At 38.7% G+C, this 24,144-nt stretch overlaps 2 protein-coding genes across 3 annotated transcripts in view; one reads left to right on the top strand and one right to left on the bottom strand.

Annotated features, from left to right (window-relative positions):
- Positions 1 to 1,864: 1,864 nt before the first annotated feature.
- ska1 (spindle and kinetochore associated complex subunit 1) lies at positions 1,865 to 12,933 on the bottom strand. Its single transcript, XM_047597341.1, has 7 exons — positions 12,802 to 12,933; positions 9,788 to 9,873; positions 9,575 to 9,690; positions 7,114 to 7,208; positions 6,260 to 6,406; positions 3,290 to 3,459; positions 1,865 to 2,250 (listed from the first exon to the last, which is right to left on the bottom strand). The coding sequence occupies exons 2-7, from the start codon at positions 9,867 to 9,869 to the stop codon at positions 2,102 to 2,104; spliced, it is 759 nt and encodes a 252-aa protein (XP_047453297.1). The 5' UTR covers positions 9,870 to 9,873; positions 12,802 to 12,933; the 3' UTR covers positions 1,865 to 2,101.
- A 3,906-nt stretch (positions 12,934 to 16,839) lies between these two features.
- The window catches only part of LOC125015466 (cytosolic carboxypeptidase 4), a 53,762-nt gene continuing 46,457 nt past the window's right edge, over positions 16,840 to 24,144 (top strand). The window contains exons 1-6 of one of the 2 annotated variants that reach the window (XM_047597363.1): positions 16,840 to 16,894; positions 17,022 to 17,095; positions 19,187 to 19,250; positions 19,538 to 19,678; positions 19,933 to 20,064; positions 20,644 to 20,737. In XM_047597363.1, the coding sequence (XP_047453319.1) occupies positions 17,039 to 17,095; positions 19,187 to 19,250; positions 19,538 to 19,678; positions 19,933 to 20,064; positions 20,644 to 20,737 (488 nt within the window). In that variant the 5' untranslated portion in view covers positions 16,840 to 16,894; positions 17,022 to 17,038. The remainder of the gene's footprint in view (positions 16,895 to 17,021; positions 17,096 to 19,186; positions 19,251 to 19,537; positions 19,679 to 19,932; positions 20,065 to 20,643; positions 20,738 to 24,144) is intronic. The other variant, XM_047597364.1, reaches the window with a different exon arrangement.

Raw genomic sequence — 24,144 nt, 5'->3', positions numbered from 1 at the left:
GGTTTGTCAGAGGGCTTGATTGCCGTTATAACAGAAACAGACGACACAAAACTCAAAAAACTGCATTGGTCAGTGTGTGTTGCGGTCAGAGTAATTATAATGTAATACTTAAAGGCTACAGCATTTTGGACTTCACTTCCTCCCATCCAGGACATTGCAAAGACACGCCGTCTGATAAGAGCTAAAAACATCACTACAGACCCCTTCCACCCCCACCACAGGCTGTTCTCGCTACTGGAGCAAAACAGCCAGATTCAAAAACAGCTTCAGCCTCATCCACTCACATCCACACAGGACTGCTCCTCTTCAACCTCTGCAAATTTTCCCCTATAACATCAACAAGGCCTGGACACCTATGACCACTATACCCATTAGACCTAAGGTGCAAATAGAAAACCACTGAAGACCATTTGCTTACTCTCTCATTTAACATATAATTGAAGTTATTAAAACACACTCACTAGTCACTCAGTTCTCTTAGTCATTAAAAATGGTTGTACGTTAGCAACAACCATTAGCAGGATTGTTTAAGTTCATGCATCGATACATGTGTGATTCAAACTATTAAACTGTGGCTAAAGTTATTTCATTCAGTCATTCCGATCAGCAGTTGAGATGATATACAAATGTTTGATTGGATCAAACAAAAACAGAGTACTCCTGGATTCCATGTCCTGCTTTAGTAACTAATGGACCTGAACCTACCACTCACACACTCTCAGAGGGAAAGTACTCAAAGTTGTGTTTGCTTGTGAACTATTTCATAATGGGCTTTTTTTCTGCAAAAGATAAACATTTTTGGAAGTGGACCCACAGGAATAGCAACAGTGGTGAGTAACAAGACTGATGATTTACTGCAGTTGTTGATTCAAAGCGCTTAAATGCAAAAGAAAGAAAGTGTTCTTCCAAGAATGGAGGATCAGGCCTCTACTTGATGGAGAACACTTAGACAAGGACAACTACCTGGTCTAGAGAGACATTTATTCATCATGGAATCCTCGCCTGCAGGAAGGATCTAATGGTAGGTGACAAACATGAGACCAAGGTTTTCCTTTAGATCAGAGTGGAGCCTCAGCTCCGTGGAGTCACACACTTAGTGCCAGTGCTGTTGGTGAGAGTGAAAAGAAACGGCTGATTACTCTGTTGAATGGTGATGACTGTCTTCAGTGGAAACATTAGAGGTTAGACTTAGATGTGATTTAGTGTCTGTTGATGGAGTCACATCTCATCTCAACTTTGTTCTTCAACTCAGATGGAGATGTCATCTGTAGTAAAGCTCTTGACCCAGATATCTCTGTTTTTCCATTCCTTATTGGATTTATTATGGACTGACTAACTGTACAAAGATTTCTATTAAGTAAAGTCTACTTGTACCTTACTGGTGTTGTGCATTTGAGTACTCTTCTGTTGGTCTTTACAGTACAAACTAGACATCATGGACTCAGCCGGCACACCGTGTTGCCATTCAAGGAAGAAGGAACTTGCAGATCACTAAGATAGCTTCCAGTTTCCACAAGCCTCGTGATGGAACAAGTGCAAGAGCAGTTTTCCTCCAGTGAGACTATGACTAATAACTAGAGGTCCCCAGGTAATGCTAGCCCTGTGCGTATAGGAAGAGGAAAGTTGGAGAACCTTTTCCAATAGATTAGCAACAAATGACTACACTTAATGCACAGTGCCAGTGGCATTTTGTGGGTGCCATGTTATCATCTGGAGAGAATGCCAAGGGGTTTTGGCTGTTTTTGGCTAATAACTGCTAGTAATGAAATGGAAACTGCTGGCTTTAATGGGCTTGTGATCCTTTTTGAAATAGTGTCTACAGATAAAATTGATAGATTCAAACATGACCTCAATAAAACAAATGCATTTTTAGATCATTTATTCAACAAAAAAAAACAATGAATATGATGTTTTTTGTATGGAAAAAGAAAACATCCTTGGTCTTAAAAGCTTGCATTGCCCCTTATAGCAAATATAATTTCCTGTATTTTGCATAATTGTCTACCTGTGTCTAATATTGGCTTGCTGAAAGGTTTAAGGATTTTTTTTCTTCTCCTCCGCAACATTACCCTGTGAAAACCTCCCCTCTTCTTGTTCCTTTTCATAACAGCACATAGCGGGTGAGTCCTCCCCCTCGGAGCTCCCGTAGGCGCTGGCAATGTCGCAGCATGTTCAGGATCCCCTGAAATCGTTTGTCCACCTTCATCTGGGTAAAATCACGTATGTCATCCTCCACAACAAAGTACTGACCTGAAAGAAAATTGAACAAAAGAGTGAGTCCAATGTTGTGTATATTCCTATGTACTTTAGCTGCATCTGTTGATGCTCCTGCATCATGCATGCTTGATCAGGTTGAAAACTGGTTACAGGCTATACCATCTGTTCAATGAAGCACTATCCAGTCATGATTAGTTCTGTAAATATTTTGTTTCAATTATTTTTTTTGAGCACATGCTTTTGAATATATACTCTTGGCTGTTTAAGGTTTAACAAGGTTTTAATGTTTATCTTAACAATACACCAAGAAAAAACATCATTAATTACACTGTCACAAAATAAGAGAAGAGTGTCATGAGTTAACATCCCTCCCTTTACTGTATGTCTTGACAGAGTCTTTTGTGATTATACATGGGGTTACGGAGGAGACAGTGGCAAGTTTTATTTTTAAAAAAAGAATGGAATTACCAGTTTGAAAATATGCTTTAACATAATGCAAGTAAAATAAAATAAAGAGGGCATGCTAGAATTTAATGGGTCATTGACATATGTTTAAGTATATAAACATGTAAATTACAAATGAAAAGCTATTAACACCCAAGGTGAACAGATGAGGAAATAAAAACAGATCAATTGCCATTGAAAGTTAAGAAATAAAGATGGGTCTTAAGATGCTTCTTAAAAGCCTCAACAGAGTCAGAACTGCTAATAGCCTCTGGCAGGCTGTATGTTTTAACATTAGTTTTCAGGATATATTTTATGAGCCTTAAGGCTTTTACAGAATGCTGTCAGTTATACATGTATATTGTACATGAATAAATGTTTAATTTGGGCATGTAATAACAGACAAATCTGAATTTCCCAAGTCACTAGGTGGTTTAATCACTAGATGGCGCCATTGGCATATAGTGGGATCAGGGTAGCCTGACCTGGCTGTTGAGATAATGAGGTGTGCTTACATAACCTGTTCCAAATAAAATAAATGCCAAGTCTTGATTGTCATATAAAACAGAAGCTGATCATCAATAACTAACAATAAGAGCTGCCTACTGAAGTAATGCCTACTGGATACCTTTTGTTTGTTTGGTCTCCTGGTCCTTAAAGCGCTGGTGCAGCTTGCGTGCATTATTGTTGAGAGTTTTCGTTGACTGATTGAATATCTTGTACTTGGCTGTCATGGCAGTGTTAATGTTGTTTACTGCTGCATTAAGCTGGTCATATGTCACACGTCCTTTCATGTACCTGAGGAACACACACACACACAGAATAGAAGAAGAATGTTTCATCTGTTGACAACAGTAAACATTGGGCTCCAACAACTCATCTTGCATAGAAATATGTTGATGCATTGCAATGTTTACTAAAAGAGCCCAAACCCAGACATCAAGATGAGGAAATTCTTTAAACAGAGATCCAGACGCAGGAGACATTTGGTGTTCTTTTATCCTGGAGAGGGTAGTAATAAAACAAGTAGCTCAAAACTACCAAAGTCCTAAAAGAAGAAGCTGAACACTTATTAAAATTGAAAGTGTTGGAGCTGTAGCTAAGCCACGGAGCTGGCTGTAGTTATGCATATGCCTGTAAAAGGTCATCCCCAACAGAATAACACAGTTGCACAATCCGCAAACAAGTCAGACAGTCACTGAAGGTCATGGCATGTCATATTCAACACTATGAATGCGAAATAATGAACATTCATTAATACACAGGATAAGATGCTACAATCCCTTGTGCCATGATCCAAGGCAAAACACATTTAAAAAGCCTAGTCCAATTGAAAAACCGACCAGCAGGCTAGTCGTCAGCTACCAACTAGCAACCAACAAGAAGACGCCAGCTAACTAGCCTAGCCAACAGTACCAGGTAAGAAGTGATGGGACATGCAACTACACTTCAACCAACACCTCTCCCCTGACAAAATCGAAAGTATAAAACACTAGAAGACACCAGCTAACTAGCCAAGCCCATAGCAGTAGGTAGTATGCAGCACATCATTAGGGTTTTCAAGTGGGCACCTCCCTTCACTGATGTTTCATTACGTTAGGCCCACGAACACCTCAAGAAGGCTTAACAGTGAGTCACCCCCCTCAATGCAGTCACCATGCAACCGTGTGACTTTCAATCAAGAGATTAGCTTAGCCCTACTACAACTACTAACTACAAAAACTAGTCAGCTAATCTTACCTTTAGCATGCTCCCCAGCTAGCGTGTTTCCTCCTTAGCCATAGCCACTCGCTCACTCGACTGCCAGGGAAATGTTTACTGCCACTCTCTGTTCTTTCCCACGAATGCCCAGCTTGCCCAGCTTGCCCAGCTGAGCTCCACTGGCTGCATACGGCAGTCTCACCGCTCAGCTTCTGATGCCATCTCTGCAAATCTAGCTCTCTTGCGCTCATTAGCCTCCTCAACTCTGTCTTCTCACGGGACAGTAAGCCCCATAAAGTACACTATCTTCTCTATTTCCAACCACAACAGCAGGTCTGGTCTCTGATGAGTATTCACTATCTGCGCTGGGACACTCAGCTGACCATTTAAGTCAGAACTCAACTCCCAGGCTCCACCCACCCTTAGCTGCCCTGCGCTATGTCTGATCCTCACCGGCCTGGCCCTTTCCTCCTCCCGAACAAACGTAATATGCCTATTCTCCTTTCTAGCAGATGAGGAATTTGTTTCAACCCGTTTTTCCTTAATTGCAGCTGCTAAGCATTTCAGAACCTGGTTGTGACGCCAGGTATATTGCCCTTGGGAGAGTCTAACCCTGCAACCTGTCAGAATGTGGCTAAGTGTACACAAGAACGCCATAAATAAATATCATAAATAGCCCCTATCATAGGGAAACATATAGTAAACACTGTTCTTAATTGCAATCTATCAATACTATCATTATGTAAAACTCATTCATAGATTTCATGTTAAAATAGTCTGTAGTAGGTCATTCTGTTCATTATTTACTGGCATTTGTGGACTACTCAAGAAACAGTGGACAGTTTGTAGCAGTGTTATTGTAAGGCCTCCACAGGCAAACTTATGATGTTGTGCTATGTAGAGAAGAATATAAACATTCATCAGAAAAATGAAAACTTACTACACTTGAAAGATCATAAAAAAGTCAATGTTTTTTACCTATTATTATTAATAATTTTAAAAAGCCATTGACAATTATTACTATTTGATTAGACAGCAAATCCGTAAATATTAACCATAATGCCCATCATCAATGTAACACACATATTAACATATGAACACTTTCAAGACTTAAGCAGTGGTAACCTAAACAGGAGAATTGTTGCTGTATACTCACATTAGTGTTAAATTGTAGATTGTGTTTTAACTTCAGTGGCAATGCACCTCTATTATGTATGTGAAAATGCTATTTTTACCAAAGTCTATAGGGGCATAAAAAAAATCTGCTTACAACTTTCAAATGTACTGAAAAGTAACATCGCCATACAAGCTTTAAGAATCTGCTCTAGAATTCTGTTCTGAAATAGACACAACAAATCTCAGGCACTGGCCACCAACCAAGAATCAGACATCAAACTCAGTGAGGGTCCAAATCCTTTCTCTAGTGTCTCAGCATTTAGAGCTTGCAGAGGCCCATATATAGTGGTAATTCTGTGGTAGTGTCCACTGTATTAGGTCTCCAAGAAATCCCAGATTGCTGACAACAAGCTTCTACATGCTTAGCTGACCTCCCTATCCCTACACCCACCAGTAAAAATAATTACAAAGGCCTGATTAGGTTGACAGAGTCACTGACAAAGTGTCAGAAGCAGTATAAAATTGTTGTTTCGCCTAAATTAAAAATATATATACACTGTGCAGCCACCACATTCCTAATATTGTCAGTTGTGACTCATCAGAGAATGAACTTGGGCCTTCTGAAGGTGTCCTGTGGTGTCTGGTAACAGAGTGTTGTTAATGGGGGCCTTTGGGTCCTATGGGTTGAGGGGAGGGGCCTCAGATACAACAAGTAAAACTCTTGCATTTATTGCATCAGCACATATTGTATAATGTTGAATCTCAGTTTGACTATACTTACTGAGGGATGCTCTCAAACTCTGTCATAGTGATAAACTCCATTTCTCTGACAAACTTCTTGCTGGTCTTTTTAATATTTTCTGGTTGGGATGGTTGGGCTGGCTGAACGTCTGCTGCTTCCTTCTGGTTCATTACAGATTCCTTTCCACTGAAAAATAAGACAACAGTTTCAGAGTGGAAGAACATTTTTATGAGAACACTATGAGAACAGAGAATAAATAACGCTGCTGCTGTCTCAGTGGTTTGATGCTGTAAAGTGAGCAGATATTCTTTACAGAGATGCTTGCCCATAGCGTTAATGTGATACCGTGGTGTGCATTCCATTTTTACAATGCCTGCATCTTAGGTCTCTGTCTCACACACTTGAAATGTTATCAAGAAGAGAGATCCTGTGCTCCTGCCAGGTTTTCCTGCCATTAAAACCACAGCTGTCAAACTTTCAAGTAGCAGTGGTCAACATAACAAAACTTCCAGAGATTTTTTTTTCCCTTTAGTCTCAAGCACAAATCTGAGGAAAAGGGAGAAGCAGTCTGTCCAGGGAAGGACCAAAGCTGTGTGTATCCTGCAAGGCTGCATAGATGCGCATCACAAGCCATTTAGATGCCCTTGTTATTCAGATGGCAACTAATAGTGGTTTAAATAAATTAGAAGTTTTTCTTGTTTGATTCCTTATGTGGAAATTCTGTGCATTAGAGGTGCAACACACCTCTTCATTCATCATCACACATCAGTGTGTACACTTGCAGCAGTTATTAATGGTGCTTGACGCTTTTTGCAATTATTTTAATTGACAGTATGTAGACCCTTTTCTTGGTTTCAAAGCATCGTAAATAAAATGATACGTTGTGTTCTCACCTGACTAGGCCTTTCTTCTTAGGCATGTGCGTAGGTATGTTTTCCTTAATGTGCTGGGCATCTTCCACATTCCTCTGGAATAACTTCTCGAGTTCCTGAAACAAAGAAACAAGAAATATGTGTCCATTTAGAGAACTCTCTGACTAATATAAAAATATCAAAACACTTGAGAGGGCTGATACCGTTTTTTTCCTTTACATCAGCCTTGGCCCATAGCCGATAGGTGCTTTTTCTGAGCCAATATTTAGAGCCGATACTGCTTTTTCTCCCTCCATTTACATGATACAAAATGTCACAACACAACAAAGTTTCAATTTAAACAAAAATATAAACATTCATTGAACTTAAAGAATATTTAACACTCTTGCATACAAAATAAACAGGTAAAAAGCGGTATAGCACAAGCATTTTCCAGCTGCATGCACTCTGCTAGTGGAGGAGGGGCAATGTGTGGGCTGGACAGGTCCGCCATTGACTGTATATACTGTATATACTACTTTCAAAGACAGGTAAGTACCAGCCATTATGGGAATAGTGACCCCAGTTTCTGGTGGGTGTACCCAAAGAGTTTTTTACTATTTAAACCTCAATTCCCCACTAGTGTATCAGAACTGAAGAAGCTATGTATACCTACATATCGGTCAATACCAGTAAAATATGTGTACATCAGCCGGCCGACATATTGGTCAATCTCTACTCAAAATACATGTAATAATACATGCATCAGGTTCTAATTTCTTAAGAAATTAACACAAACTAAAAACAGATTATGCCTCATACACCACTTGAATCATTTTACATTAAAGCAGAAGTACAGCGGGTAAAATAAGTTTTCATGCTATTGACATGAAATTTTCACCAGGTGTTGGTAACAACCCAAGTAATTCATACATAGAAAGAAACCAAAACAAATAAGTTCAGAAATTAAGTTATGTGTAATAATGTAAAACTAGAAACTACTGCCGGGGGTGCCATCTCTGTCAACATGGGAGTTAGCACAGTTAGCCTACATTTAGCAGAATTAGCTTACGGTTAGCACAGTTAACCCACAGTTAGTAGACTTAACCCACATTTAGTACAGCTAACATACGGTTAGCACAGTTAGCCTGTGTGTGAGAGTAATGCGCGCATTTGCACGCATGTGTGTGCGTCCCACTAGTCTTCCTGAGTGTAACTGTAATAACAAAGTTACCTGTGTGTTTGTGTGTGCATGTGTGTGGCACGCTTGCACACATGTGTAAATGTAATAACAAAGTTACCTGTGTGGGTGGGGAGGTGTGTGTTAGTGTGTATATTGGATTCAGGTCAGGTGATTGGCTGGGCCATTCTAGCAGCTTTATTTTCTTTCTCTGAAGCCAGTTGAGAGTTTCCTTGGCTCTGTGTTTGGATCATTGTCTTGCTGAAATGTCCATCCTTGTTTCATCTTCATCATTCTGGTAGATGGCAGCGGATTTTTCTCGAGAATGTCTCTGTACATTTTTCCATTCATCCTCCCTTCAATTATATGAAGTTTGCCAGTAACATATTCAGGAAAACAGCCCCACACCATGATGTCCCCGCCTCCAAACTTCACTGTGGGTATGGTGTTTTTGGGGTGATGTGCAGTGCATTTTGTCCTACAAACATTGTGTGTGTAATGGCATCTAAAGAGTTCAGTTTTACTCTCATCTGACCAGACTGTGTTCTTCCAGTATTTTACAGGCTTGTCCAAATGTTGTGCAGCAAACTTAAAACAAGCTTCAACCTGTTTTTTTCTACAGAAATTTGTGTGGTGAGCGTACATACAGGCCAGGGCCATTGAGTGCACTGCTTATTGTTTTCGTTGAAACAATTGTACCTGCTAATTCCAGGTCTTTCTGAAGCTCTCCACAAGTGGTCCTTGGCTCTTGGACAAGTCTTCTCATAATTCTTTTCACTCCTCTCTCATGAATCTTGCGAGGAAGTTTAGAAATCCTTCTGTAACCAATGTCATCAGAATGTTTGGCAACAATAAGGTTGTGAAGGTCTTGAGAGAGTTCTTTGTTTTACCCATAAGATGTTCCTTGTGTGACACCTTGGTAATGACACACCTTTTTATAGGCCATCAGTTTGGACTGAACCAGCTGATATTCATTTGCACTGACAAGGGGCAGGATGGCTTTCTGATCACTGATAGATGTCAGCTAGTGTCTTGGCTTTCCATGCCTTTTTCCACCTCCCTTTTTGCATGTGTTCAATAATTTTCCCCTTTGTTATTTTACATTATTACACATAACTTAACTTCTGAACTTATTTGTTTTGGTTTCTTTCTATGTATGGATTACTTGGGTTGTTACCAACACCTGGTGAAAATTTCCTGTCAATAGCACCTTTAGAAATACGTTTAGTATGGAAAATAGATGTGTAAAGATGTGTTCAATACTTATTTTACCTGCTGTATGTAGTTCTGAGTGCTGCTCAAGCAGTAAGCCTCAAACTTTACCTTTAGATGCTTCAGTTGCTCTTTCTGTTGGTCAACATACTTTTCAAACTCCTCCAGAAGTTTCTCAAGCGCAAAGATCTCTACTTTGAGCTTCTTTATCTGATTTTGAGGAAATTCTAAAGTGGAGAAGGAAAAAGGAACACACTAGCACCACTGATGACACACACATCATAGCTTTGCAAGTCTTGTCTCGTGCCAACCAATGTGTCATACCAATAACTGACAGGTCAAGCATGCGTTGTAAGGATGATATCCTGTCAGAAATGTAGCAGCTCATGTCCTCCAGGTCTGTCATGTTCCTGAAACAGGGACACATTGAAATAATTAAAAGCAGTCCTTTATATTTCTTATCAATCAAAGGACACAAATTTTAGTCTAAGAAAGTCAATATAAGTATACTAAGCACTTAATGGAACAGTGATGAAAAAATATGCAATGAATTCAGTTATTTAGAGTTCTACTTTTCAAACAATTTGAAAAATCCCAACCTGGAGACTTTGGAAGTTTGGATTTACAATATTCAACATGGAATAGTGCTGTGCTATGTAAACAAATATTATATGATCCTTTATAATCATTTTATGTTGGGGGTTAGTATTTTACATGATTTTATTTCTTCATACTTTTATGGCTATGAGTGAAGCTACGTTTGCCTGAGCTAAAATGGATGTTGGGATTCTCTGTCATCCCGGCAGAGTGTATCTGTACCAAAGGAGAGAGGATTTGTTTGAGTTCTTTTCTTTTTTTTTGGAGATGCTGGCTTCAGCAGGTACAAATGGCCAGTGCCTGATGGGGAGTTTTGGGTTTTATTTCGAACATCTGTGTGTGGTGCACACCTGAATCCCAAATGACTAAGTTCTGGGAACCAGGGCTGAACGATATATCGTTATCGTATCTATATCTAGATATAACATTCAGGGTATTAATATTGAAAAAGCAGCGACATAGACGATATAGATTTCCTCTCCTTGCGCTCGCCCTGCTTGTACAGCTCTGGCAGTCACTATAAACTTTTTACGATTCCCCATGAATGCACGGCTAAGGATGGCCGACCACAAACCTTATGTCATGCTTGATCGACAGCTGAAGTCAACCAATGACAAACATATGAGGGCGGGAGTGACACACACAGACACACACACACACACACACACACACACACACACACACACACACACACACACACACACACACACTACAGACACCGCAGGGAAATTAAAAAGAAATAAAGAAAATGAGTGCAGACGATAATGTGTAAAATGGGTATGACAATGAGAGAAACACGTCTCAGTCACCCCAAAATAAGCCAGAGCAAAGTTTGATTACTGATGCGTTCAGTAGCGTCACATCATACGAGTCGACGTCCACTAGACATAAAGAAATTACACACGCTATAACACACCACATTGCAAAAGACATGGTACCTGTGTACAGTCTCGAAAGAGGGCTTTAGAAATAGTTCGGACGCTGGACAAGTGTTATAAAATACCATTCCCAACACATTTTAATTAAGTGGCCATTCCGACACTCTATAATGAGTGTAAAATCAATGTTGAATTCGAGCACCGTGAAATCGATCATTTCGCCCACAACCAAGGAGCTGTGGTCCGTAGTCACATCGTATCGATATCGAGGTATGAATTTTTGTCCATATCAACGTTCAGCCCTACTGGGAACACCCAAATACTTATTTGCCATTAGATGATTTTGTCCAGAATACTCTAGGTGGAAAATTGTTCACAATTAGTGGTTCTCCAACAAACATTTTCAATAAACACAGTATCCCTGTGCAGTCCAAGCCCAACAACACACTGAGGAGGAAACTAGTTAACCCCAAGGAAAAAACTTTATGTGGTTCAGTGAACTGAGGAATGCATAGCCCTGTACAATGGGTTAACAAAATGATCACTTCACAAACACATTGCTCCACACAGGACAGTCAGCATCTCAGGTCTGGACTCAGAAATAGACCTCTACCTGAAGTCAAGGGACACACTTTTGAGGACAGCTCTTTACACATTTTAGCCAGAGAAGATTGATGGTGTGAGGAAGAGGTAAAGCCATTGTAAGCCATTTACTGTTCAATGCAGCCTTGACATCTCTCCCCCAAAATGTTTTAACCATCACAGTGGCACTGCACTGTGCCACTTACTGTGCAAAAAGATCCCAAATAGTGTCAGGTTATGGACCCCAATTTGATGGATGAGATTCTTCAATAATAGCTTACTAACATTTGGATTTAATACACTGCGAAAAACAATGTAAACTCTGGTTGCCTGGCTGAAGACGTTAAATGTCTATATACTGCCACCTCCTGGCAAATATAGGACCCTGCCTAGTTAATTTCACACCAGTATAGGGAATTCAACCTCAGTACCTATACTAGTTACCTGAATACCATTTAAAACTAGCAGATACTTCACAGTAATAAAGTACCTCGAGGTCAGTGCCAGTCACGACTGTGCCTTCAGGAAACCGTTTGTGCTGCAAAGATAGCAAACTGCTAATTAGGCTATCGAGTGTATGTTCGGAAGCATTGTATCTTAGCCGTGTGTTCCTAATAAAACTCAGTTGGAGCTGAAAAAGCTACTTGGATGATTGGGGGAAACTTAGTTAAGTCCAGTTGCTCTTGTTGTAGATTTCGTAACAAATCACTTTACCATCTACCATCAGCCTCTCCCAACGGAACCAAGAGACAGGGGTAGGCTACACCAGTCTATGGTACATCCCTGCTGTTCAACCTCATAACACAGCCTCCAAGCATGCTTGGAAATTATTTTAGATGACTCCCAAAAGTCTTGTAAATTCCATTCGAGAGCAAATACATTGAGAGCAAATTAAAAAGATTTGAGTTGAGTACTACAGTGTCTTTTGTCTCACGTTACTGGAATTGGTTTGATCACTTGATCTAATTATTTTGGTTTTACTGGGCATTTCGTTCAACGGGTTGAAACACTAGTGATGGAAGAGACGGTAGAACAGTCGAGTACGTAATGCCAACGTCTGGGTAAAGTAACATGAGTCATCACCGACGTTAGTGTTCAGTCTAAACAATAGTAAACAAACATTACGCTTTCACCCTGAATGTACCGTCTCTATGGAACACTCGTCACGACGTACACAGGCCAACACAAATCTTAGAACTAGACTATACTCCTATAACGTCATGAATAAAGCATATCAAATAAACTGGGATGGTCTGTCGTCGCAGCCATTATCAGACTTGCCTGTTTGTGTGCTTCTTTATCTGTACACCTAACAGACGTTTTGACGTCCGTACTCCGCACTAATTCTTCCTCCTCGCGCCATTCCCGGGCATTTGAAACGTGACGTAGGACGTCACGATACGTCAACTCCAGCGCATGTGCCGTATCGTGGCTGCCTTCAAAGACTTTAGGAAAGTTGGCCGTTAGGCCAGTGGTGTTAGGTTTTGATCACCCTCAGTTTATGTTACATTGGTAGGTGGGAGTCAAGAGTAGCTATGTATCGGTCGGCGTGTGTATTCTTAAAATGGAAATACGCCAGTCAATCAGATAGACAGAAATTACTAAATGAACATCAACCCTAATCAACAAACAACATGACAAATGTTGACATACTATAGAAAAAAATCGATTTTACCACACATACCAGGTATACAGGGTCAGTTAGTGTGGCTGATTTCAGCAGTAGCACACGGTGAAAGATACTAAAGGTCAGATAATTTAAGATAGATGGTGAAAGATGAGATGGTGGGGAAGACTGAGGAGCCGATCTAAGCCCTATTACCACCCCAGAATAATTACTATAAAGTCGTGGCTCACATTTGTGCTAGGAGAATGAAAATAACTCTATCTGTAGTGATTAGTTCAGCCCACTCAGAGCTTATCAAAGAAAGATTATCTTATGACAACAATAGATTCATGTCAGATTTTAGACCAGGGTGTCAAACATATGGACAGTGGGCCTGCCAGAGAATTTAATCTGGCCCCTGGAAGATAGATTTATGCAAAGATTTAAACTATAATTATTCAATAAAAATAACTGAAATTATCTATCTATCTATCTATCTATCTATCTATCTATCTATCTATCTATCTATCTATCTATCTATCTATCTATCTATCTATCTATCTATCTATCTATCTATCTATCTATCTATCTATCTATCTATCATCTTCTACTGAAACAAAGGAACAAGTTGGAGTCGTCAGTCATTATTTATAGGTTATTATGCTATTATGTTACTAGTCCGGCCCCCTTGAGATCAAAGTGGGCTGTTTGTGACCCCTGAACTAAAAATGAGTTTGACACTCCTGTTTTAGACTATGAGAAACTGACATAAGACTGTGGTTAAATCCCGTTTATTCATTTTATAATGAGTAGAACAGGTGCAATATGAGTCAAAATCTATTGATAAAACTCACACTTTCTTTAAAAATAGTACTAGTTCAGTTTAATTGCTTTATGGTATCCAAGGTCCATTCAGTGTACTCCATTTCAGTAAAAAACAACAACAATAACAACAACGAAAAACAACAACTGCCAAAAATAAATTTAAAAAAAAGGAATGTTTTAGCCAGTTAGTGGACAGCACAACAGTTTTTCTACATGCTGAATTACACCAATTCAGTACACCTGAATATTATTGTCTACTAGTTTGTTCAAAAACTTTAGCAAGCTGTAATTAACCAATTAAAAACTGCACCCACAAGTAAAATACTTGGTATTACATCTTACCAAAACCTACATCTGGACAGAACAGGGACGTTCCAAATCCACACTAAATATTACATTTATTTGTAACAATAAAACACATGATTTCAAAATATCTGCCTTGGTACGAAGTCACTAAGACAGAGGTATAAAACCTATTGATTACGAAACTATGACCTAAACAATAAAATTGATGTTGCTTAAAGTATAGTTGATATCCAAAGATTGGTTGAAAACAATATCTGGTCAATTTCAGATCTCCTCATTAACATATTTGGATTTTTTTAGCTAAATGGAATTTCTACACCCTCGTCAACACCTTAAACTATTCCTACTATTGGTTAAAGAAGTGGTTTCACATCCAAATCCAGTTCCAAAATTTGCCTTATCTGTATATTTACAGATTTACAATTAGACAAACTGACTGTTGACTTTTGTCCAAATAGTTCAATCATGTACTTGATTTTAGGAAAGGGTTAAGATTAAAGGTTGAATACATTTTTTTCACAGAGCTAAATGAGTTCACATCCTTCCAGGCATTTTTAAGACTAAGATTCAGTTTTAAAATGAATGAATGAATTTGTAATTTAGCTACAGAAACCTCAGATCACATTCTTGTTGCTTGAAACAATCCCAACATTTGTAGAAACAAATGGAAGAATCATTCATTCTGCTGAATTCACGTGGATGCATTTTGAGGGCTGACTTATTTAAAACCAGAAAACTGGATGATTGACACAGTTCTCATAACGGCAAAGTATTACATACATTAAGCCAAGTTTACATAGACTAAACCAGTTTTCATGAGGGGTTTTGACTGCATCATAAATCTCTGAAATGTGTAAAATGAGTGTAAAATCTGCATAATAAACAAACAAACAAAAATCAGCAGCTAAACTGTACACTCTTTCACAACCTATGGGATTCTGATTATAATAACCTTTAGTTAATGTAGAAGGAAATCAATTTTTTATTTCATCTTCTTTTATGTTGTTTATATTGTTTGTGCTACATACTTATTTTATCTATTTTTTCTTGCATTGATATTCCCATAGTTAATCTTGCTTTGTTGTTTGAATTGAATTGAACTGAACTGAATTTAATTGCTTTATTGTCATGATGTGCCACATCTGAAATGTGCAAAGATCATACAAACATGTGGGCAATAAATGGTATGTGATTTAAAAATAAAATAAACTACAATAACAAATGCTATGTATTTTATGTTGTTTCACTGTAAATGCTATTGCGGCTACAATAACTTGAATGAGGATGCAATTATACTACCATACCATAGACCAAAAGAATCTGAAATCAACCGGTCGGCCAAGACATAATTCTCTTGTGTGATTCGTGGATTTGTATAACCTGAGTATGTAGTATGCAAATTTTTGTTAGGTTTACTGTTGGAGTTGGTTCTCAATAATGAGCTAGTTGAGCCCTTCCCTGTTTTGGAAAACAACCTATGTGATATTTTTGAAAAATGCATATTAAATCTATTAAATTACGCTACATTATAAGCTACACAAGCAGAACAACAAAAGTAACATAATAAAGAACTGGAGATGTGGAATCCAAAGTCAAAGTGCCTGAGAAGAATAGCTTGCTGTGAAACAAAAATGATAAAATGTCCAAACATTTTTTACTAAAATGGAATGAATGGAATCAAATGAATTAAAATGGGATTAAAATCAATAAAGACAAAAAAAAGGAGAAGAGTTAAAAAAAAAAAAAAAAAAAAAAAAAGTGACCAAACTGTCCCTGTCCTGGATCTTGTTGCAATACTTTCCTTGTAACCCACCCTTTCCAGTGTGGGTGGGATACAATTTTATTCTCAACAACTCTCACTCTGGCAAGATAACACAGATTATTCAAGTTAGCAGGATAACACTCTGCAGCAATGAATATTTTTTTCTGTGTTCGGTAGTTACTTGGACGTGAACTCAAACCCCTTAATATAGTTTGTGTCCTGCAGCTGCCCTGCTGGTCAAGGCCTTTTTATAGTGACAGTCTTCTCAACACCACAGCACAAATGTTTTCTGGAGCTCTTTATCCTGGAGGGATAGGGTTACATATGCAGAGGCATGTTGGTGCACTATAGACAAAAAACAACACAGAGATTTAACCACTTCTAATAGTGAGAAAAAAACAAAACCCTTTGTCCATGCAAAATGTACTAATACACTTTTCTTGTACTTTACAATACAAAACACATGAAGTTTTATAGAATATCTATCCTATGTTTGACAAGTTAGTGTAAAAAAAGACACAGTTCTTCCTTCTTCCTCCTCTTGTGAGTCCTGCACATCTCTCAACACACCTTAACACATTTTTTTTAAAATACTGGTCAAATACCAGCAAGAATGTAGTGTAGAATTCTAGAAATGTTTTCAAATTTACTTTTAGTAAGAACAAACACGTACAGTGAGAAGTTTTTGCATGCAAGGATTTAAAGATGCAAACACAAACCTTACATACAGAGTACATGTGGCTGCAGCAATGACACACATACACCCACACATGTGCCCCCTCCCTGGCCCTAGTGGGTATTAAAGTTAAGTCAGGGAAGGTCTCTGTGTTGCTCCTTTCTGTCTTTAGACACAGCTGCAACACGTCTGTGCGGGGGTAAGAGAGATACGAAGAAGACAGATACTTTGAAGGTTCTGCCATTTTTCTCTTAGGTACTATCAGTTCACCTTTTTGTCTGCCTGTTTATTTCTCACCTGTTTCACCGACTGGCTGAACCGCACAGAAGGAGGCCAACCAATTATGACAACCTCTCCAAGCTCCTCCAGCAGCTTAGAGGACCTCATTTCCTCTCTGCAGGTAGGGATCCACATGCAAGACTGTGCTTGTCTGTTCATGAACTACTGTGTGATCAGTTTCTGTACAAGAGATGCTGAGAAAGAGTGGCTGTTTTCAACTCAAAATGGAATTGTCCTTTCTGTTTTAAAGCTCTACATTAAAACTGCATGGCTAACCACATAGACTGAGCATTAGTAGTTTTAGTCAGTAGTTGGAAAATGCTCGATGAAAAAAGTACAACAAAAATGACTTTCTAAGTTACATTAAACAGGAACTGCACAGCATGTCATACTCTCAAAAGAGATAATGACTGGTCAAAACAAAAAAATAAAACGATGACCTTTCAGGCTTGCTGCACTAAGACTGGGGGAATCATACACACAAACACTCACGAGCACACACACACACACGTTTCCACTGTCTCATTACTCACTACTTGTCACTCTCCTTACTCTTCCATTGACATAATGCATTCCCTTACCCTTACCCTTACCCTTACCCTAACGCTGACCGCACCCCAATTGTAACCAAGTCATAGCAAGTTTAAATGCTAAAAACGTTACTGGGGCTACTATGACAAAATGTTCCAGCAACCTTAGTATCCCAGTAAAAATGATATAAATTACTTATTATCAAAACTAATAACATATATTATGTTGGGGCTAGTGTCCATGTCAGGTTTCCCATTGAATTAGGAAAAGTGATTAAATATGAAGGGAAAAAAAAGATGTTAATTATATATTTAGAGATGTTAAACACTGAATTGGGCCAAATTAACCCCAAAGATAATAGGAGGGTTAATCAAACTCTGCTCCCTCCTCAACTACTTCTTGATTTCTTATTGTCCGTTGCAATGAAATCACTGATTTCTGGTTATGTCCTTGTTCATACACAGCTTAATAATGGAGAATCTGTCTCCCCAGTTTCCTCACAAACCAGATGTAGTGCGTCATACACTGAGTGAGACCCCTACTGTCATCCCCATGGCATTCATGAACCATTCTGCAGTCAGTTGTCCTATATCACTCTATTTCCACAGACTGCTGTTGGACACTCCTGATGGTGATAAGCTCCTGGGTGGCGGCGCCATATGCCTACCTTAAACATTGGCAAACATCAAGTTCATTGTATTAACCTTTTTGGTGTTCACTTATGGTGTGGAGTTCGTCAGTGCCTTTGACATTTTAACAGTCTTAAAATATTCATTTATAATCATGAGTGTGCTGGGATGCCTCGTCTGGAGGTTTACGGTGATGGGATTGATGGTGTTTTTGAGTTTTGTGTCTTTTTCGTTTCACTACAGACTGCAACTAAACGGTCTCTGAAGCTATCAGTCTTTCTTTTACTCACTGCAGATTACTTTTAAGCAAGACATGGCCACAGACCTTATTATAGATTTGCTGATCCAAATCAAACAGCTCTGTATTTCATTTGCTGCGGCAGTGACTTGTTCCGCGATCAGAGATTTTGTTACTACTGTGTTTAGCAACAGTCTCTCATTTCAGTAGCTCAACACAAGTTTGGACTGTTTGCCTCTGTTTCAGCAGGCAGGTTGTTGGCCACCTAAAGAGGCTGTCTGCATTAAGCTATTTTTATCAGGCAGATACTTGGCCACTGGAAGAGGTCTCTTCGTACAACCCGTTTTAATGAAGGAGAGACTTGGCTACCCTGAAAGATTTCTGATGAAAGTGCAGAATTTAATCAGCCAGAGCTGGCTGCACTTCAGTCGCCCGGAAAACATTTTGAACATTTGGGATTAGAAATTCTTCTGAGAGGACTGGTGATCCTTTAGCATGTAGAGTAAATGAGACATTAGGGATATGTAAACCGATATGTCCACAGGGTCTTACACATGTTTCTTGAGAGGAATAGCTGCTGCTATTTTTTGTCTCTCACACTCATGGCTCCATGGACTCTTTGCTAATATGTTCTGAAACTACAAATCTACTATACATAAAAAAATGAATAACTATTATTGCTTGTCCTCAAGAGGGGCGCCCAGACAGTTCATTTCAATACAGAAACATAAGTGACAGAGCATATGCATAATATAATTTTGCAGCTGTGATTATATATCTTCTGGTGTTCTTTATTTTGTTTTTATCTCCATAGAATGCTGGGGATATGGAGAGCACCTTGAATATCCTCACTGCCCTGGATCAACTTCTGCCAGCTGGTAAGTTAAGATAAGAACTGCTTCTGACCACAAAATTTATTTTTGACGACTTACAGTGGAATCCGAGATTACATACAAGAATGCCATTAAAGCAGTTAGCCCCAACAAGCTAGTACAGACAGGAGGGGAGTTGTTCAATGCACAAAGTGGTGGAAAGTATCTTAATTATTCTGTGGAGCAATTCACAGCGAGTCACAACTCTGTTTCAGTTTACATTCAAAGATGAAAGAAACTAGACAAACAGCTTGCTAGTTAATTACAGATATGGTCTTTCTGTTCTGCTACAGATCGTCTCATCCGCCATTTGATCAGTAAACGTGGTAGTGAGGTCTTACTGACGACACTGGTCAACAATGCCTGCACTTCAAGTCCCAACTACACCATCCTGCTGCCGGTGCTGCATCTGCTGGCTAAAGTTGGACAAAGAGGTGGGTTTAGAAAAAAGACAATCCCTTATAATGACTGAAATTAAAATAAAAAAACAATGTATTAGAGAGTTTGCAAGGCAAAATGATTACCATTATCTTATATTATGTAGTAGGAAATTAATTAAATAGTAATTATACCATGTTCTAAGAGTGACTAAAAAGCGTTTCTAAAACTCCTGTTAATGTTGTTTTTGTACTGATTTATATCACCATCTACATTTTTTTTTTTTTTTTACATGTATTTGTATATGCAGATCGTCGCATTGGTATGAAGGCTGAGGAGGCTGGAGCTGTGCTGCTCACTTTGAATCTGCTCAAACACAATGTCAAACATGCTAGGATGGCTACAGCCTGCCTCTTGGTCATCCAAGTCTTCTCCTCATCAGGTACAACCAGAGTCTCTCAGTCTAATTAATACTTGCGTATCCCTAACTAACCCTAACCTAAACTTTAGCTCACCAAAACCTTAAAGCATGTACTCACCTTAACTCATGCTGGGCCTCACACAGGCAGCAACAATTTATTTTGGGCATAATTTTCCAAACAATCTCATAAAATCTGATTATTAATCTTACACAGACATAAGAGTGTGAGTTAAGGAAAAAAATAATAAGATAATAAGATAAAAATAAAATAATCTTAAAAATAGTGTAAGAATGAGGTAGTAAAGTTACAAAAAATATTCTGATAATATATAGTCCAATCTACAATCACAGACATGAGATATATAGACATGTTTAATAATGAAATGAAATTAAACCAATACTTAGTGAAGGCTGAAAGACTTTATTGCACACAATTACTATCAAAGCTGTGTATGCCCACTTAGTTTCCATTTTGAAGTTGCCACCAGCAAGAAAAAATGCTGCCAGCAACAAAAGGTAGTTTGTATCTCTTCTCTGTGTGTGATGTGTTTGTTGACCACATGAGCAATGGTGCTAAAGTCTGCTGTGTTTTCCTTACAGTCTCTACAGCGAACCTAATTAGAGAAAACCATGGACTGGATGTCATCTACCACCTTATTCCTCTGTACACCACCAAGCATCTGCACACCATCAAGTAAGTATGAGCAAGCTTTCTGTATTTTCCACTGATCATCCCCAAAGCACTCATATACGCTTAAAGAACCAGAGGAGTGTCCCAGTGGTCAGAAACTGTTGCTGACTAATATTAACTAAAAGACAGATGTCTGCTAGGTCAAAGTCTTTGCTAAATATGATCTCTACATTCTAACTTTTTATTTCTGCGGGTCATTATGTAGAGTGGGTTGTCCACAAACCAGAGGTTTTGATCCCTGATATATGAAGTGTCCTTGAGCAAGACACTCGACACTGAGTTGCTTCCAGTACTTGGCACGTGTGTGTGAATGTGTGTGGTGGTGTAGACAAATGGGTAGATGTGTTATCGTGACTGTAAAGCACTTTGAGTACCAAGAGGTAGAAAATGCTATATAACCCTAAAATGCTATGTCATTTAATAAGGCGTTATAGTAACACACTGATCTCACTTCGATAGACATATTAACCAACATGAAAATTTGAATCATTGGAATGACAAGCATTTAATTCCTAACACTACCACCACCGAAGCTCAAAGAACCATCTCCATGTACAACCTGCATCTGAGATTGTATGTCCTCTTCTCATCTGTCACAAATGATTTGCATGGCATTTGGCTCATATAGCAAACATCTCTTAGTATATCCAGTGGAGCATACCACGAACACTAAGACTACTCTGCCTGGATTTATGTCAAGCAGAGGACATTACACTCCTCAGTGGTGTTAGGAAATTTGATCCCCTGACATCACATATTTATTGCTCTCTGGGTAAATTTTCTGAATAATTTTCATGCAGAAGCCATCTGCTAATTGTACTAACACGTTACGAAGAAGGTGTGAGTCCATATTCGAAAGGCAGCTGAAACTTATTTATTACTATTGGCAACACAATTTTACATGTGACAGAAGTCATGCCTGCCACATTGGTTCATCCAATTATAACTTTAATGTGGTGACAGTTAGATATGCCGGTTGGCTACAGTCTATAGTTTTAAAGCAGAAAAGACTTTATACAACTTTCCAACTATCTCTCAGCACTTTGCGGTCAGCAAATCAACAGTTGATTGCTCTGTCATATCTGTTAGGCTACAATGCTAAGTAGTACTTCATTTCCTCTTCAGATTATTCCAGGTATGAGATACTGTAGAAGTGAAAGTTGGTCATACTTTGATTTACAGTTGATTCATGAAGAGGTCTATACACAAGTCCTGGACTCTGTGTTGGAGCTTTCCCAAAAGAATGAGAGGTTTGCCTCCATGTGACAGAATTACTGGGAGGAAGGCTCTTATATGTCAGAATATGTGGTCTTCTTGGAGACCTGGAAAGGATTCCATCTATGGATTATGGCAGCATACTTAGAACCTTCTTGTATACAGCAGGGTTAGAAGAAGAAGATGAAGAAAAGTGCCTTTTGTGCCCATTAGTGAGTAGGGGTGTCTGGAAGCCACAGGCAGATAACAGGAGGCCAGAAGTGTTGTGGCTTGGGCAGTGACAGATAGGGATGGGTACCATAATGGCACTGGGGCTGACGTAAACAGTAGTAACCAGACCGAAAATCAGCAGAGATTTGGCTGTTTAACTTCAGTGCCACTGAATTTTTAATTATCGCCCCCTTAGCTCTATTGCTGTCCCAACACTACGTGTGACATCATGTCAGTTTTTCACCTGCATGTATGGAAGTGAGCCTTCAAAAACCGTCAAAAGTTTGGCTGCAGAAGATGCAGACTCAACAACCTTGAACATGTGCTCAAAAGCAATATTGTGCAAGCAAGGTAACAATTTGAATAAACATCTCACAATTCATAGCTTTTTTTTTTTTTTTTTTTTTTTTTTTAATAAACAAGAAATATACAGTCTTTGATAGCCTGCGAGACCCCATGGCACTGTTTTTATTATGACAATTATTTGTCAGTTTGTTGTGAATTTTCTTTTGTATCAGTTAATTTATTTCTTAGTCTCGGTTGTATTTATATTATTTAAATTAATATTCTTAAGCAATATGGTTGAAAATGGAAAGAGACTAATACTGTAGGTTATCCCGATTTTATGTATGTATTGTAATGCAAAAGACAAATTGGAAAAGCATTGTTAGATTTGATTGCAGAGTCAGTGGTAGGAAAGACCTAGTCATCAAGTTGCACTGCTTATCCTCAGTAGGGTCAAGGGGCACAGTTGTCCCAGCTGTCACCGGGTGAGTGGTGGGCACTCACACTCACACCTACAGTCAATTTAGAATCACCAAAACCTAACAAGTATGTCTTTGGAAATGGGAGGAAACTGAAGTACCCAGAGAAAACCCATACAGAGAAAGGGAGAACATGCAAGCTCCACCCAGTCTGACATCCATTATATCTATTATCTTTGCACAGAAAGCAAAGTAAAGTACCAGGTCAAGTAAATGGCCTTTAGATTATGTAGCTCTTTAAACTGATTTTGAAAGGCTAAGTGATTCTATTAAATCATGGATCTCATCAGACATTAGGTATGTTGGACAACATAAAAAAAAAAGAAAAAAAGCATAATCATGAAAAACAAGTAGTCTCATATGTAGAGGTTAAAAAAAACTGATTGCAGGTAGAACTGTTTAAAAGTGTACATAGACAAATTATCATTGACAAATGACCACACTTTGTGTAAATCCCTATTACCTTTTACAGCTCTTCTTTAGATGTATAGTTTAATTTCAGCACCTTAATGCATATATACTTAGAGTTGAATCATTTCATCATACATAACTGTCTTCATAAATATTGTGGTTCTCTATTATACCATATATTCGCAGTTGACGATAAAGTTCAAATAATTTTGTTTTCAGACACATACCTCCCTTTATTGCTATTTATATGATTTACACTGTCACAATAATTTCCTAACAACAAAAAAAAAATTATCATTCTAACTTTATAGGCAACAGTGTATATATAGTATAGACATGGTATATACATTATGACAATGCCAGGAATGAGGCCCCTCAGGATCAGGGGTGCTGTTACCCCTGAGCTTCCACACAATCTATTTATAAGTTCTCCATACTCTCTTTTTATATTCCATGTGTTCTCCTGTTTGGGCATCATCCATTCTGCCTTGACTATACTACAAAATAAAAGTAAATAAATAAAGCACAGCACCTATATATACACTCACTGGCCACTTAGGTACACCTTGCTAGTGTAAGGTTGGACCCACTTTTTCCTTCAGAACTGCCTTAATTCTTCGTGACATACTTTCAACAAGGTGTTGGAAACATTTCTCAGAGATTTGGTCCATATTGACATGATAGTATCACACAGTTGCTGCAGATTTGTCGGCCGCACATCTATGATACGAATCTCCTGTTCCACCATCTGGTGCTCTATTGGATTGAGATCTGGTGACTGTGACTCATTCTCATGTTCAAGAAACCAGT

This window comes from Mugil cephalus, chromosome 10, assembly GCF_022458985.1.
Source record: "Mugil cephalus isolate CIBA_MC_2020 chromosome 10, CIBA_Mcephalus_1.1, whole genome shotgun sequence".
NCBI lineage: Eukaryota > Metazoa > Chordata > Actinopteri > Mugiliformes > Mugilidae > Mugil > Mugil cephalus.
This window is presented reverse-complemented; position numbering and strand designations above follow the sequence as displayed.